Source organism: Lissotriton helveticus, chromosome 1_1 (assembly GCF_964261635.1).
Source record: "Lissotriton helveticus chromosome 1_1, aLisHel1.1, whole genome shotgun sequence".
Lineage (NCBI taxonomy): Eukaryota > Metazoa > Chordata > Amphibia > Caudata > Salamandridae > Lissotriton > Lissotriton helveticus.
Genome location: NC_136057.1, coordinates 969303043 through 969318386, shown reverse-complemented (window position 1 = coordinate 969318386; position 15344 = coordinate 969303043). Strand labels below are relative to the sequence as shown.

At 45.3% G+C, this 15344-nt stretch overlaps 1 protein-coding gene across 2 annotated transcripts in view; it reads left to right on the top strand.

Moving 5' to 3' along the window:
• The window catches only part of FBH1 (F-box DNA helicase 1), a 664229-nt gene that overhangs the window by 544526 nt on the left and 104359 nt on the right, over nt 1-15344 (top strand). For both annotated transcript variants that reach the window (XM_078677274.1, XM_078677281.1), the window contains one exon: nt 9442-9548. In XM_078677274.1, the coding sequence (XP_078533400.1) occupies nt 9442-9548 (107 nt within the window). The remainder of the gene's footprint in view (nt 1-9441; nt 9549-15344) is intronic.

The window sequence follows — 15344 nt, the reverse complement described above, 5'->3', positions numbered from 1 at the left end:
CAGACATGGTACTCGCAGATCATGGAGATGACACAGTGTGCACCCCACAGATTCAGCAGGAGGAAAGACCTACTCTCCATGCAGAACGGAGAGGTACTACATCCAGAGCCGGAGAGCATGAGCCTACTGGCGTGGCTCCTGAGGACATAGAGTATCACACATTTGAGACTACCAGAAAGCACCCTGAGGGTACTTCGGGAGGCACGAAGGCCCAGCACTCGAAAGTGCTACGTTGCGAAATGGAAAAGATTCACAATATGGTGCAGACAGGAAAGACTCCACAATAAAATGAAGAGGGACTCCACAGTGCTAAGGTACCTGACGCACTTGCTGGAGAAGAACCTTAGCTCATCCTCCTTAAGAGTTCACTTGGCAGCGATAGTCGCCTACACAAGGGGAGAAACGTGCAGGAGCTTCTTCACATCACAAGTGGTGAAGAGATTCCTAGAAGGAGCGAAAAGGATCGCACCACCCAAGCGGGTGCCGCCACCTGCATGGAACTTGAACACAGTCCTAATTGAACTCATGAAAGAGCCCTTTTTGAACCACTTCACAAGGTCTCCCTAAAGATGCTAACTATGAAAACAGCCTTCCTGGTTGCAATAACGTCCTTACGCAGAGTAAGCGAGCTTCAAGCGCTGACGCTACAAGAACCCTACATACAAATACACAACGATAGAGTTGTGATGAGGACTGACCCACACTTCATGCCGAAGGTGGTATCCAAATTTCACATGAACCAGTCTATACAGATACCGAGTTTTTTCCAAAAACCAACAACTAGCGCAGAGCGAGCTCTGCACACCCTGGACGTTAGAAGGGCAGTCATGCACTACATTGAAAGGACAAAGGGACACAGGAAAACAAAACAGTTTTTTGTGTCATTCGCAAACAGCTTCATGGGGAAAGCAGTAACCAAAAAGACCATTGCACGATGGATCGCACAGACAATTCAACTCTGCCACAAGCATGCAGGACAAGAACTGGCAGAGGGGACACGTGCCCACTCCACCAGGAAGAAGGGCGCTACAATAGCCTTCCTGGCTAACACACCCATAGAGGACATATGCCTGGCGGCAACATGGGCTTTGGTGCACACGTTCACGAAGCACTACTGTGTGGACATACAAATGAACAAGGAAGCTCAAGTGGGACAGAAGGTGCTACAGCACATATTCAACACCCAACGCTCATCTTCCACCCAGCCGCCACAGAGATGAGATACCGCTACAAAATCTATGCACAGCATAGTGAATCCAGAAAGATTCACGCTGCAAAACGAATAGTTTTCTTACCTGTCGGTGTAGTTTTGCAGCTTGAAGATCTTTCTGGATTCACTAGCGAACCCACCCACCTCCGCCAGAAAGATGAGGCTGGAGAGAGAAGAGGTGGTTAACTAAAGAAAGGACTTTGAAAGTACAAAGCGGTAAATACAAACTAAGTAGAACATTGCCATTACTTCGGAAACGAAAGAAACACGGAAAAAAAGAACCCGAAGATGGCGCCCAAGAGTGGGAGCTTCCGCAGGAAGCATGCCGACGTCACCGGAAATACACCCAAGGGGGTGTGACGCCGACGCCCACCTGGGCTAAGAAAAAAAAAAAAAAAAGAAAAGACTACGAATCCGGACCCAACCACAAGACCGCGGAATAATGCACAGCATAGTGAATCCAGAAAGATCTTCAAGCTGCAAAACTACACCGACAGGTAAGAAAACTATTCGTTATGTTCTGTGTGCGCCTGAATGAGAATCTTGGGCGTTCCAGTTGCATTTCGCCTGTGTTCAGGATGTTCCAATGTTTTAATAAGATCTTTTTGACCTGGTTGGATTGAGGGGTGTAAGTTGTTACACATGTGATTGTTTCATTTTTGCGCTTTTCTTGTGTTTCTTAGAGCGCTCCTCGGTGGTTGTTTTGTGCGCGCTTCTTTGCTGATTTTATGATTTGTTGTGGGTAGTTTCTTCTTTCCAGATTCTTGCTGCTGCCTGTATTTCGCAGTCCTGGGTGGTACTGCAGTTTCTCCCCAGCCGGAGGAATTGGCCAAAAGGGAGATTTTGTCTCAACGCTTAGGTGTGATGGCTGTCGTAAGGCAGTAAGCTGTTGCGATCCGTGGGCTTCTTGTATGTCTTAGTTGAGAGTCTTCCATCTTTGAAGAGAATTAGTAGGTCCAGGAATGGTATTTCTTCCCTTAAGGTGGATAGTGTAAATTTGAGGAAGGGGTCCTGTTGGATGACCCAGGAATGGAATTCTTTACACCGATCCTCGGTCCCTGACCATAGCTTAAGGACATCATCTATGTACCTTTTCCACTCTTTTATTTCTGTTTTGAAGGAGTTGGTTTCGGGAAGGATGTGTTGGGCCTCAAAATGGGCCATGTACAGGCATGCTAAGCTTGGCGCAAATGTGCTGCCCATACAAGTTCTGTGGGTTTGTTGGTAGTGTTGGTCTTTGAACTTGAAGAAGTTGTTCTTCATAGCGAGTTCAGCGCATTCCATAATGAAGTTGATGGGTTGTTGTGCGGAGGAATCACTGTTTCTCAGGGTTTCTTCAATCACTCTCAATGTGGCTTCTTGTGGAATGTTTGTATATAATGCTTCCACATAGAGTATTACCAGTAATGTGATTTCTCCAGACTCTGATGTTTTCAAGGAGATTGATGATCTCCTTGGTGTCATTGAGGTATGACGGTGTTGCTTGAACTAGTGGCCGTAGAAAATGATTGCAATATTAGCTCAGTGGCTCGAGGATAGAATTGATACCTGACACTATTGGTGTGATATTTTTGTGGATCTTTGGCAGGATGTAGAAATATGGCATTGTTGGTTTTGTGTTAACTAAGTAATCTGCTTCGTTCTTGGTGATCCAACCATTTGATAGTGCCACTGAGGTGTTGATTCTTCTCAATCCGTGGGGTCTGTGTTTATTTTATGATAGTATTTTGTGTCAGCTAGTTGTCTCTGACATTCGTTGTTGTAGTCGTTGGTGTTAAGGATAACGAAGGCTCCGCCTTTCTCTGCAGGTTTTATAGGGATCCTCAGATCATCATTAAGATCTTGTAGGGCTTTCCTTTCGCTTGTTGGTAAATTGTTATATACTCTTTTGGGTTGTAGATGGTTAATATCTTGTAAGGCCGCTTTTGCGTAGGTCAGTAGCAGTCATTGCAGTGGTGGGCGTGAATCTGGAAGGGTTGCCTAGGCCTGTATCTGTTGTATCCGTGTCCCTCCTATCGGTATCTTGTGTTTGGAAAAATTATTTCAAACGTAGCTTTTGGAAGAAAGCGTGTAGTTCACCGGTGAGTCTAAAGTGATCTTCCTTCGGTGTTGGGACAAAATCTAGTCCTCCCTGTAGGACGGATTCTTCTGTTGTCGTTAGAGTCCTTGTAGATAGGTTCACCCCTAGTTTTTCTTCGATTGACTCCGTGTCCTGCGTTGATCCTCGTCCTCTGTCCACTGCACTTGTCTTTGCTCGTTTTTTCACCTGCCTCTCCCGCTGTCTCTGTTCCAAAAAGGAGGGCATTGTGGTTGTTGTTGATAGAATTGGTGAGGCGGTGGTGGTCCATGGTAGCTCGGATACCATGGTGGTGGTGCTCTTGGATAGCCTGGCATTGGATAATTGAACATTGGGGGAGTTGGTAGTAATCCTGGACCTCCTTGGTTGTTCTTCCAACTTCCATTGCTGCTAGATCTTTTAGAGGACGTTGATTTATCGTCGCATGAGGTGTCGTTGTTTGTCATGTAGTCCTCCTTTGTGTAGGGGTATATTTTCTCCCTTGCAAAATGTTTGATATCCTTTTGCAGTTTAGTAATTTTCTTCTGCAGGAGGTATTCTTTGTGGTCATTAATTTCGGTATTTATCTCAGCCAAGCGTGTCTTCCAGGCAGATATGCTAATGGTAGTTTTCAGTGCATTCGCTGCAGTGGTTATTTTTATTATTAGGGCTTCTGATAGGCGTTTGGCTGTGCTAATTATAAGCACGAGCCAATCGCGTGTGCATCGCCAAGCTATTTGGCTTCTGTCCTTCCTGAATATTATGTCCTTTAGGAATATTCGTGGTGCTTCCATCACAATGAGACCATTAGGAGCTGTGCTGGCCCGCAGGCATTCGGTCATAATTGCTCCATGCATCGCTATTTTCACCTGTTGTTTTTTTAGGGCGGCTACGTTGTGCCAGTCGCCTTTCCGGGGTACTAGTTGAGGCTGAGCCATCTGTTCCTAAAGGGCTTGGTGTCCTCAGGATATCAGACACTATATCATCATCAAAGCTTAAACCTATCTGTTCTGTCATGGTAGAGTTAGGTGAGATAGTTTGTTTAGAAGAAGAGAGTAAAGGGTAGGTCCCTCGGCTGATCCGCCATGCTAGCTAATCCTATTTATCAAGAGGAGGGGTGACTCTAGAAGCAAGTTAAGAGGCCCAGTGACTCGTGCTCCAGAAACTAAACTTATACCAAAAGGGAGTCACTGTTCCTTAGTAGAGAAAGAAAGAAATAGAAGTAAGAGGTACTCTCGTCGTGTGCTACTCTAGCTGTGGGGAACAGTGTGTCCTCTTCTTGTTGCCCTCACACACCCATACTGCTTCAACAAAAGATCTTCGATAAAGAGACCCATCGGGGGACCCGTAGGGCATTGCAGAGCCGGCCCGACGAGGAGCAAAGCCCAATGATGAAGCATGACATCCTTCGGGGTGTGTGAGGGCAACAAGAAGAGGACACACTGTCCCATCAGCGGGAAGAACGATGGAAAAACCTAAGTGAGAGAAAGGGGTGTGCCAGCCTCTGCCAACCCCACCCCTCAGGTGAGGGAGGCAAGGTGAAGCACAACTCTGGGCTGCCACCATCTTAAGGATGGGGAGCCCTACCCATCCTGGAGAGTGGCAGGATAGGGGTGTACTCACCCCAGGACAGGGACCCATTGGTCCCTGCCCTTGCCCTATCTGTAACACCCCTAAATGTAGTTTTTATTGGCACCCTGAACCTTCCTTCCTTAGATCCCAATTTTGAAACAAGAAGAAAGAAGACCTGCCGTGCAGCTGCTAACAAGAGAATGACACCAACTGACTTGGCCCCAGCCCTACCGCCTGTAGATCCTTGAACCTGCTCCTGCTAAATCCCAGCATCTCTTGTGATCAGCAACCTCGAAAACATCGGAGGACCTGACTGCCTTGCTCATCAGCCTGTTGATCTTTGAACCTGCTCCTGTTAAATCCCGGCGTCTCCAGTAGTCCGCAACTTCGAAAACATCGGAGTACCTGACTGCCTTGTTCAGCTAAAGACTAGGACTCCCACGAGCAGTGGTTCTGCTCAAACAGCAAAAACCCCTGGTGCCAGCAAGAAACCGCGAATCCAGCACACTCTGCACCCGCCGAGCCCGGCCCGTGCCTAAGTGGACAAAGACCACGAGGACGTCCCCCCGGCGACTGTAACCCAGAATCCAGCATCCAAGGAGCCTCATCGACGCTCCTGATGATGCCTGCAGCCTCACAACAAGGGACCCCTCCCACTGCGACCAGCTGAGGGTAAGATTTCCCGACACCCAAAGACACCCGTGCAACTGGCACCCCACAGCCCCTTGTGTCCAACTCTTGGGTGGCTACCTAACCTCCAGCTTCCCAACTTACCTCTCGAAGTGGTGGTCACACTGAAGAATCTCCGTCCCCGAACCTGCAGCCTTTGTTCAACTTCTAGCTTTCCCAGTGAAACAGATTGGGCGCCCGACGGCCCGAAAGCACCCTGCACGCAGCCCCCCAACTGCCACTGGAAGTGCAGCAACTATCCTATTTTACTTCCCCACTTGCCCTGTGTAAGTGACCAGGAGGTCAGCTCCCACAGCCGCGTAGTCTGCCTGCTAGCAGCCACCAACCAAAGGCCCCCTATTCTCCATAGGATAACATTGGGCCTACCCACTCTGCACTCGGCTGCCCCAGTGCCGCTGAGGGTGTAACGACTGTACTTACCTGACCCTTAACTCTGCCAGCCGAGTTCATACCCAAAAACCGATAAGTTGATTTTCTCTAAAGGGTAACATTGGCTGGGTTTCACTCAGAATTTCTTCTAAGCATCGAGTTTTGCAACATTGAAATATTACTTAAAAATCGTCCGAACAACAAAAACGAAATTAGTCCCCTGCTATCAGGAGAGACCCTAGTGCTGGATGTTTGTGCCCAGCACTGACCCTCAAAGTAATTATAACCGTGATTTACTGTTAACCCAATTTTCCTTCGTAGGAATTCATTCCCTTGTTTGTGCCAGAATTTCTTCTAAGTGTCGATTTTCAAAACGTACAAATATTCCTTAAAAATCGCCTGTGTAACAAAAACGATTTCTTTAAACTGTTTACAGGAAGTGCACCAGGGCTGAATCCAGGATCCAGCCCTGAGTAAGAAAAACATTCGTAAAGTGATTTTATTGCATTTACTTAAAACTTCCCATTGAGCTCAATGTTATTTTGTGTTTAACTTGTGTTGCCTATTGCAACAATTGTATTTAAAAGTCTATTGCTATTTGAAAGTATTCAATTGCAACATCTCATTCTGAGAAAGTATTTATGATACCTACTGTGGTTCTATAATAAAACTATATATTTTTGTATACAAAACAATTGGCCTAGAGTTCAGTTCTTGAGTGTGTGAGACCATGTGCTGACTGAGTGTGTACAACAAATGCTTTACACTGTCCTCTGATACTACCTTACTACTCAACCAAGCTACCACTTTGGAGAGTAAGGTTATATCTAACTTTAGCATCTGCCATACCTCTGGGGACTGTGGCCTCTGTGCACACTGTTCCTTACTTTGGTCCAGTATATACAGATCCACTTTCTTACAGGATGTTCATTATTTATAATAGAAAGCATCCTTGTGATGTACGTATAGATTAGCAATGTTATGGATATGTAGGTCGCCCTGTGGATGAAGATAGAATGACATTTGTACATTGTGCGTAAAGGGGCCTTGTACATGGTGTTCAAGGCAACGTGATAATGATATGCAAAGTTAGATGTGTAAACAGAAGTAGTTTCAGACAAACTAATCCAACATTGTCAAGCGCGCAAATATGTGCAAGAGATCACAGCAGCAATGTTATTGTGCAAATTAGGTCAATGTAAGAAAATGTACAGCTTCGTTACTGGGGCCTAACCCAGGCACATAACAGTCCACAGTATCGCCCCTACCTCTATATCCACAAGTGCGTGGTGGAAAAGACCAAAGAGATAGGGGGAGTCTCTTGGAAGGGGGAGTAGTAACTCTGTGTGGAAGTCGCGTACTGTTTGAAGGACCCAGACATCTGAGGTAAAGGCCTCAGAATTAAATAAGAAACTCTGGAGCTTGCCCCATCCCGCTGTCTCCCAGATGCTGTAGAGGTAAAAGATAAACACACACCTTGATTGGTTCTTTGATTACCCCCACCACTGTGTCCGCCTCATGAGCCCAGGTGATGATGGTGACCTCTGGTGGGATAAATGTTTCCGAATTTTGGAGGCATCCTGGTATTGTCCTCTGATATTGCTGTATCGTCTGCCGGAGGCTGGATGTTGTGCGCAGCCAGCCGAATGTCTCCTGCATCAACCAGCCCCCAGTAAGAACCTGTGGCGTAAAGATGCTCTTTATGGACGCCTGGGCTTTGTCCATTGAGTTGAAGGTTTTCACAAACTTGCCCAGCTCCATAATAAACAGGTTGCTAAACAGCCCTCCTTGAGCAATGTGCCCTTCCTCGCATGGGGCGAGGTCCCTCAGATTAGGGTCGATCTTAATGAGGAGCGAAAAACGCCTCTGTGGAGATGATGCAGTTAGCTTTCCCCAGGAAGATAACTGCTTGCTGTGCTCAGCTGGCAAGAACTCATGGGCAAATCAGAGTCCCAGACACCTTGGCGTCTTCCACCATATGGGGAATGTGGGTCAAGGGGCATGAAATATTTGAGAGCTTGTCATGTAAGCCCGCCAGGATCAATCAATCCTCTTCTTGGGGTCACGCATATACTTTCGCAAGAAGGTAGCAATGGTAGGTCATGTTATCCTCCTCCACGTATGTCTCCTCAACCTCACTCATTATGACTCAGTGGGTTCCCATTGTGGCATTAAAAAAAAGTAGAGAAAAGCAGGCAAGTGTGTGAATGCTGGAATTCCTAGCTAGTATTAGAGGTTTTATAAAAGTTGGGGATATCCCAGCTCAAGAATGAAGCCCAGAGGGCCAATTACATAGTAGGGAGCCTTGCAGAACACCACACACTCCTTGCAATCTATGGGGTAATTGGATTTGCCTGGCTGGTGTCCTTTTACAATTGGTATCTTGATGCGCTAAGCGCGGAGGAAATCCAGACCGTTATTAGGGGTGTAATGCTCCAGGCCTATTGGATGAAGAGAACACAGAAGCTGAGCACCCGGCCTACAGCGCTATATTCCTTGTAACTGACACTGCGCACCGGCACAGGCTAGTGAGACGCACAAGGGGCATGATGGCGCAGCTCCCTCTGGTGGTCGGCAGTCCATGTCGCAATGGTCCTAGGTGCCGCATCGCTCTAGTGTGAATAACAGCAGCTGCTGAAGAGCGACAAGTGTTTATGCGGCCTTGCACTAATGTAACAAGCTACAGCATATAAATACATACCAAATACTGTCAAGTACTGAACATAAAGACGCTAACCAAGAAAAATGGGCCAAAAGGTCGGAGGCACTTAACTTGGCTGCTGGAGCAGAGAAGAAAGAGGAGGCGGCAACAACAACGAGGGACTATGGAGACATCCTGGTTTCAGCAGATTGGACATTGTCAAAGTTGAACATATTCTCCAAGGGTTGTGGGAAATTAAGTCTTTTGGTTGTTTCTCTAAATGGCTGCTGTTAATAAAGTGATGAAAGTACTGCGTAATCCTCACCTCTGGTCGTGTCATAGAATCTGCGGATAGAAATATCCATCAGAAGAACACGTTTTTTACCTTTGATAACGCTCTTTCTGGTGGATACCTTATCTAACTGCAAATTCCCCAGTACCATCCCACCTCCAATTCTGTGGAATGGTACCCATACCCATCTAAACAAAAGTCACAAACTAGAGATATGCACTCTGGTACTCTGATTTGTATTTTAAACCCCATGCCTGAGGGTACAGACAGAACGATGATAAAATATGACTGTGCGCAAAGTTGGTGCTTATGTGTGGCTCCGTTCTTCACTTCTGGGGTGGAACAAAGGCATTTCATTTGAAAAGAACAAATTAGTAGTACATACAATCATTGTGGATGTCCCATCAGTGGTTGTGTGTGTGCTAATTCCAGCAATATTCACAAGCTGCTTATTTACTGTTCTAAGAGGACTTAATGCATCTGGGCTTTTTTAACCAATGCACATTTGGTGGAGAGTCCTCTCTGTAAATATTCCAAAGTTTTGTTTTGGATCAGATCACTACCTATATATTGATTTTTCACTTTCTTTTGTTTTTAATGTATTTGTTTAGAATCTGTACCAGAAGATGAATGGAATTTGCTCTATGTAGCAGTGACTCGTGCAAAAAAACACCTAATTATGACTAAGTCCTTAGAAAACCTTCTGACCTTTGCAGGGGTAAGATAAAAAATAAATATTTGCACTTTTATTGCATTGTTTTTCCAATTTTTGTAGACTTTGCTAAATTGACATGGACTTGCTACTGACAATTTAAAATATTTTAAATCCTATAGTAAAAATGTTCATTTTATTGTGGGGCTGAATGCCACATATATTTTCAGTGGATACCTTTAATGTACACATGTTTTAATTAGCTGATCAGACTTTTCTCTTTAAGGCATTTTCACATACGCATTATCACCTCTCCTGTGTCTTCATCATAGCACTTACTCCTGGGATGTCTTCTGTCCTCGGACAAACTGTCTGATAGGCTTTAAATGAAAACCCCCCCTTCAAATGTAGCTCAGTAAGACTCACCATTCAACTATTCATATTTTTGTCACTTTCCAGTCAAACCCACAGATGGCCTTGTGGAGACTGGTGATTTTTAGGTCTCGCCTGGCGAGCTGCGCATGCCCTGCTCTCACTATTGCGAGAACCTTTTGTAATAGATTCTGCTGAGGGCTTTGCATGCACGCCCCTGCATTGACCAATATAGCTGCTCTTGCAATTTGTCCATAGCAGACAGCATGCACGTGTCCGTAGGGACTGTGGACAGTCCCACGCCATTTGTTGCCATAGCAACGAAAATGCCGCTTTGCGTGTGCTTTGCTTTTTTTTTTATTGCAGTTCCCCCTGGCACAAGCAGGCATCCACTTCTGTGTTTTTGTTCTGATCAGCTGTCCTGCAGTTCCCCTGGGGCACAAGCAGGCATCCACTTCTGTGTTTTTACTGTCTGTCTATTGCTAGTGTTTCTAGTCAATTTTACGCCTTACTGTTTCCGCTTTTTAAATTTATTTAACCCTAGTACTAGGGACACGAGAATTTAATGCGGCATGCATCTTGTTTAAATCATTTACATATATTACACTCCTCCTTTGTTCCCCCTAACTCCCCCATCTATGCCCTTCGTGTGGCTTTGTTGTTTTAACCGGAGCGATGCGCTTTCACTTTTAAATGTGCTCCCAACCTGCAGTCCTTCCCCCACTGCATGGATGCCCGCAAAGCGGGCACTGTCTTAATTAAAGCCACCTGGTCATATATTTACGTAGTTAACATGGCGGCTTTGTGCCTTAGTTTGTCCACTTTTTGAACTGTTTTCTGCATGCACTGCACACAGCACAGTGAATAAATACCGTAGATTGAGGTTCAGGAACAAAGCAGCCTTCTAATCAGGCTGTAGACAGACCAACAAATTCCACTGTGAACAGCTTTGTCATCCCCCCCTAAAAAGGCAGTTCTGAATCAAAATAATGGTTGCTGTCTGATTTAACTGACATTGCGTTTCTGGCACACGAAAACTAGGAGGGGGTGGGGGTGGCAGGGGGTGCCAAGGAAGGGGGCGGTGCCCTCCCCACCACCTTCTGTATACTATCAAGCCCGTTCCTCCCCCACCACCTTCCATGAGTGAGGAGTTCCGGAGTCCGGCGCTTCTTTCCCAAACTCGGCGACAACGCTTCTCTTGCCTTGTGCCTTCTGCCCTCCCAGTGCCACCTTCCCTCCTCTGCAAGGATAGGTGTTCAGCTTCAGCTACTCCTGTGCCCGCTCACCACCTAAATCTGTCCCCCTGCCCAGTCCCTACACTTTCTTGCTGCAGCAGAGACGATTATCCTCCCACTCACAGCAACAGGCAATGCACAATGTGCTGCCCCGTCTTCCAAAACCATCCACACCCGTCTCTACGTTCTCGCACTCACAAAATACTTTCCCTCACCTCTGTGAATTCTTTACCGCCATTTGATGGCACCCAGCCTCCTATGTGGTCTATTTTCTCCACTCGGAAATACCTTGCTGCTGTTGCATTGGTTCGGAGCTCATTTTTTTAACCCTCTGCCCCACCCACATCTTCCTTCATATAGGAAAAACAACCTCACTCCATAATTACCCTTGCATTTAGACCTCCTGTAAACACTTGAACAACCACCCTTCCTACAACCCGTCTGCCCGCACTATCAGCTGTTCAACTGGGCCTCACCAACACCACCTGCTTCTGTAATAAATGCCCTGGCATGCCCCATCATATTCAACATGCAGGTTTTATCCCGAAACATAAGTTCAGCGCAATTGTCTTTATACTCTCTTAAAGAATCTCAAATTAATATTTGCAGCAGCCACAATCACCCCCCACCTCCTTATTTCTTCTACGTACATTCCACCTAAACTACTCCCTCAGTATTTACAGCCTGCCACGAACACTTCATCACTCAAACCTTTTACCAATACTCACTAGTGTGCTACACTTGAGCGCCAGTTTTGACGGGTGAATATACATCTTGTCGTATCTGTGGGACTGTACCAACTGGACAGATGGAAACTAGCTTGGAGTTCCTCCCAAACACAGTGTGGCGCGGCGGCTCACTAGTGTGGTTTCCTCCTAAACCCCTTGATTCTTCTAATACACACATTATTATCACTTCCATTCTCTAAAAATAGCGCTAAAGGCGGATAAACAAAAGCAATCATTGGAGATGGAAGGTGGGAGGGAATCTTCGGTATTTGTGTTCTCTTTTGTGAGAAGTGCAACTTGTTACAGGCACTTACACTGTCTTTGACATACATGCAATGTGAGTGAGGAGTAATTTAAGGATATGTTATGATTAATTAGCACCTGTAAATCGCCCATACTGCTATTAGTGCAGCATTGTGGCGCCATTATATAGTGCACAGTAGGACTCCCAAGCGTTTGCCACAATCGCAGTGTGATTTGGCTTTGTTTTCTTGTGGCCAGCTGAACACAAACGCAGCAGGAAACAGTCCTTTAGTGGTCTCACCATGCTCTTCATAGGCCTAAGGAACTTTGCTCCCTTATAAGTCTGGAAGTTTGCTCCAAATGAAATGAAGACCGCAGAATCCAAAGCTACAGAGCAGTGGATGGATGGTGTGGAGATCAAACAAATGCTCCTAAACACCAACAAAAACAAAAACAATAAGGACTCAGGGATTCTTCCATTTTAATAAACGGAACGCCAGTGGACTATTTATTAACTTTCCATGGATGCTTGTGAGGGGACCGGCGGTGGGTAATATTGCTGGACCTTGCCAGTGTCGCCTTTCTTCATTCAGTCTTTTGTTGGTGTCATGAGGTGTTTGGGGGAAGGGCTGAAAACGGATTGGGCATTGTAATATTGTCAAACGCATTCATAATTTTCTTTTCTTTTATGGCACAGTGCTAAATCAGACCATTTGCATATGGATACTGCTTACAAAGGGTACACAGTATGCATCAGTTGTATAGCTCTACAATACCTGGTGGCACAGCTCATGGGATAATGTGCTGCATAGCTAAACACTTAAAAGGTCCCAAAGGCGAGGCCTATTGGCTATTTCAATGCTTGTTTACTTTTAATTTTGTATTTTCCACTATAACAGTCCAGCCATCTCAGGGAGGATTCCCCTACTAGCTGAGAGAGTATGTATTGGGACAGTGAATGCTTCTAGGGAAGATGGAGATGTGACTGGATAACAAATGGCAAAAGTAGAACTGTGCATGAGCCTGTCTTCCTGTGACTTAGGAGGTTGTGACACTTTTTGTTCTGTTGACAAGAAAGGAGGTTACTGCCTTAGTACATGCAGTGGGGCAGGTATTTCTCAATCACAGCCTCTCAAACTTTAGTGGATGATTTCTAGTCCCTCTGTTTGGTCTTAGTGGAGGATGATGATAGGTATACACTTCTAGCTGAACTGGAAATCTGGGACTGGTTCTCAGCTGACACACTTGAGGTCATAAGGGCAGGGGCAACTCTAGTGACTGAGGCTTTTTTGACAGTCCAGCATCCATTCTGGATTAGGTACTGTAAGGAAAATGGTGCTCTTACATTTGTTGAAGTTATCCTTTCTTAGAAATAATTATATTGGTTGCCCAACTTAACTACTTGATTTATAGTGCTTCTAATGACGGGGATTAGTGAATCTCTCAATTGTATTGCATTGTCTTTACTTGTAAAGCACACTTACACAAAAACTCTAAGGCTTAAAAACTTGAAATGTAACAGAATTAAAATGTTAATTATACAGATATGTCTTTAAAGGTTTACAGAAATGTAATCGGTCTTAAAAGCTACATAAGTTGTCAGGAAGATTATTCCCTTCTCTTACTGCCATCACTGAGAAAAACTGGTGCCATAGGCCAACAGTGCACATGTGAAGAAATTCACAACAGGTGTATAGAAGTCCATATGATTAAAAAGCAGCAGGTTTAGTTTAATAATTTAAGGTACCAGAAACATTTTGCGGCTACCTTTGTTAATTTGGAATTTATGTTAAGTTTCACATGGATTGTTGTTCCCATGTTACAGACTGCCTCTGCTGATTCAAAAGAGGACAGTGTGACATTGATTTTGAATGATGTGAACCACTTTAGTGATTGGTGATCACTGACCAGTTCCTCCACACAGGATACCAGTAGAGCATGATCAGTGGTCAAAACCAGATCTAAAAGGACAAATATAGGTGCCTCACCCCTGCCTTTCTTTGTGTCTACAATCATCTAGCATAGAGGCAATTACCATTGCGGTGCAATGCCTGGCTCTAAAACCTCATTGCTGTGAACGTAAAATGGTATGTGTTTCTACAAAAGGCTGGAAAAGGGGAAAGACTGTGAGCCTGATTTAGATCTTGGTAAATAGGATACTCCATCATAAACATGATGGATTTCCTGTCCTCCGTATTACAAGTGCATTATATCCTATGACACTTGTAATATGGCAGACAGGATATATGTCACGTTTGTGACAGAGCATACCATCCACCATGATCGAAATCAGGTCCTATGTTTATCCAAAATGTTTTGCAAGAGAAGATAACTGCAACATTCCTATGGCAATTTTAAAATAAGTGTGTTCGAGGCATATGAGCTGCAGATTGCACACTATGCATAGATGGCCACCTGGTGTTGGGCCCGGATGTTTGCAGTTTGTTTTTCTTGTAGAAAGTCTTTGGAAGTCACGAGATAGGTGACTCCTCCTTTGGATGATACTGCGCATGGGCTTCGGCTCATCCCCAGATTGTTTTTTTCCGCCACCGGGCTCGGATGTGGTTCCAGCGCTCCTTGTTGGAACAAATTACCGTTGGCGAGCAATCCTCACCGGCTTCAAGAAACTACTCTCGAAAGCGTTTTCCAGTCGACACTACTCTTCAAGACCAAGAACATCGATTCCGCTTGTCGATTACGGCCTTCGGGCCCAACCAGGCCTCGATTCCAGCTAATGGAAAGGACGCCATTTAAAAAGTGTCCTCGATGTGGTTCGAAGTTTCCCCACACCGACCTCCACGAGGTCTGTAACCTCTGCCTCTCTCCAGAGCACGATGCGCGCAGAAGCGACAAAGAGCCCACAAGCATTATACTTTTATGGGCTTGTTCCGCCTTCAATTAGCGGCCAATTGATTCTTTCTAGACTATAAATAACCCTCCCTGTAACTCATAATTCACTCGTCGGAGCCGCGTGAAGAGGGAGGAAGTCAGGAAGCCCTGAAAGTAACCGTGAGTGTGAATGAATGTGTGGATGTGGTGTGTAATACTTTCAACAAAAACGAGGGTTTACATCATATTGATCCATTTCCTTGAATACCTCACAGGTTGCCTTACCTGGCAGAACGGACCCCCCCTACACGCTGTGGCTCATGAGGCCATGTAAACCTCTTTCCATAAGTAAGCAATACATCTGTATGAGGACCTTTTTCCCTCAGTGGTCCCACCAGATATTATGCCTGATTGTGTGTCTTGTTTATTGTGTTATTCGTTTTTTCGTTTTTTTC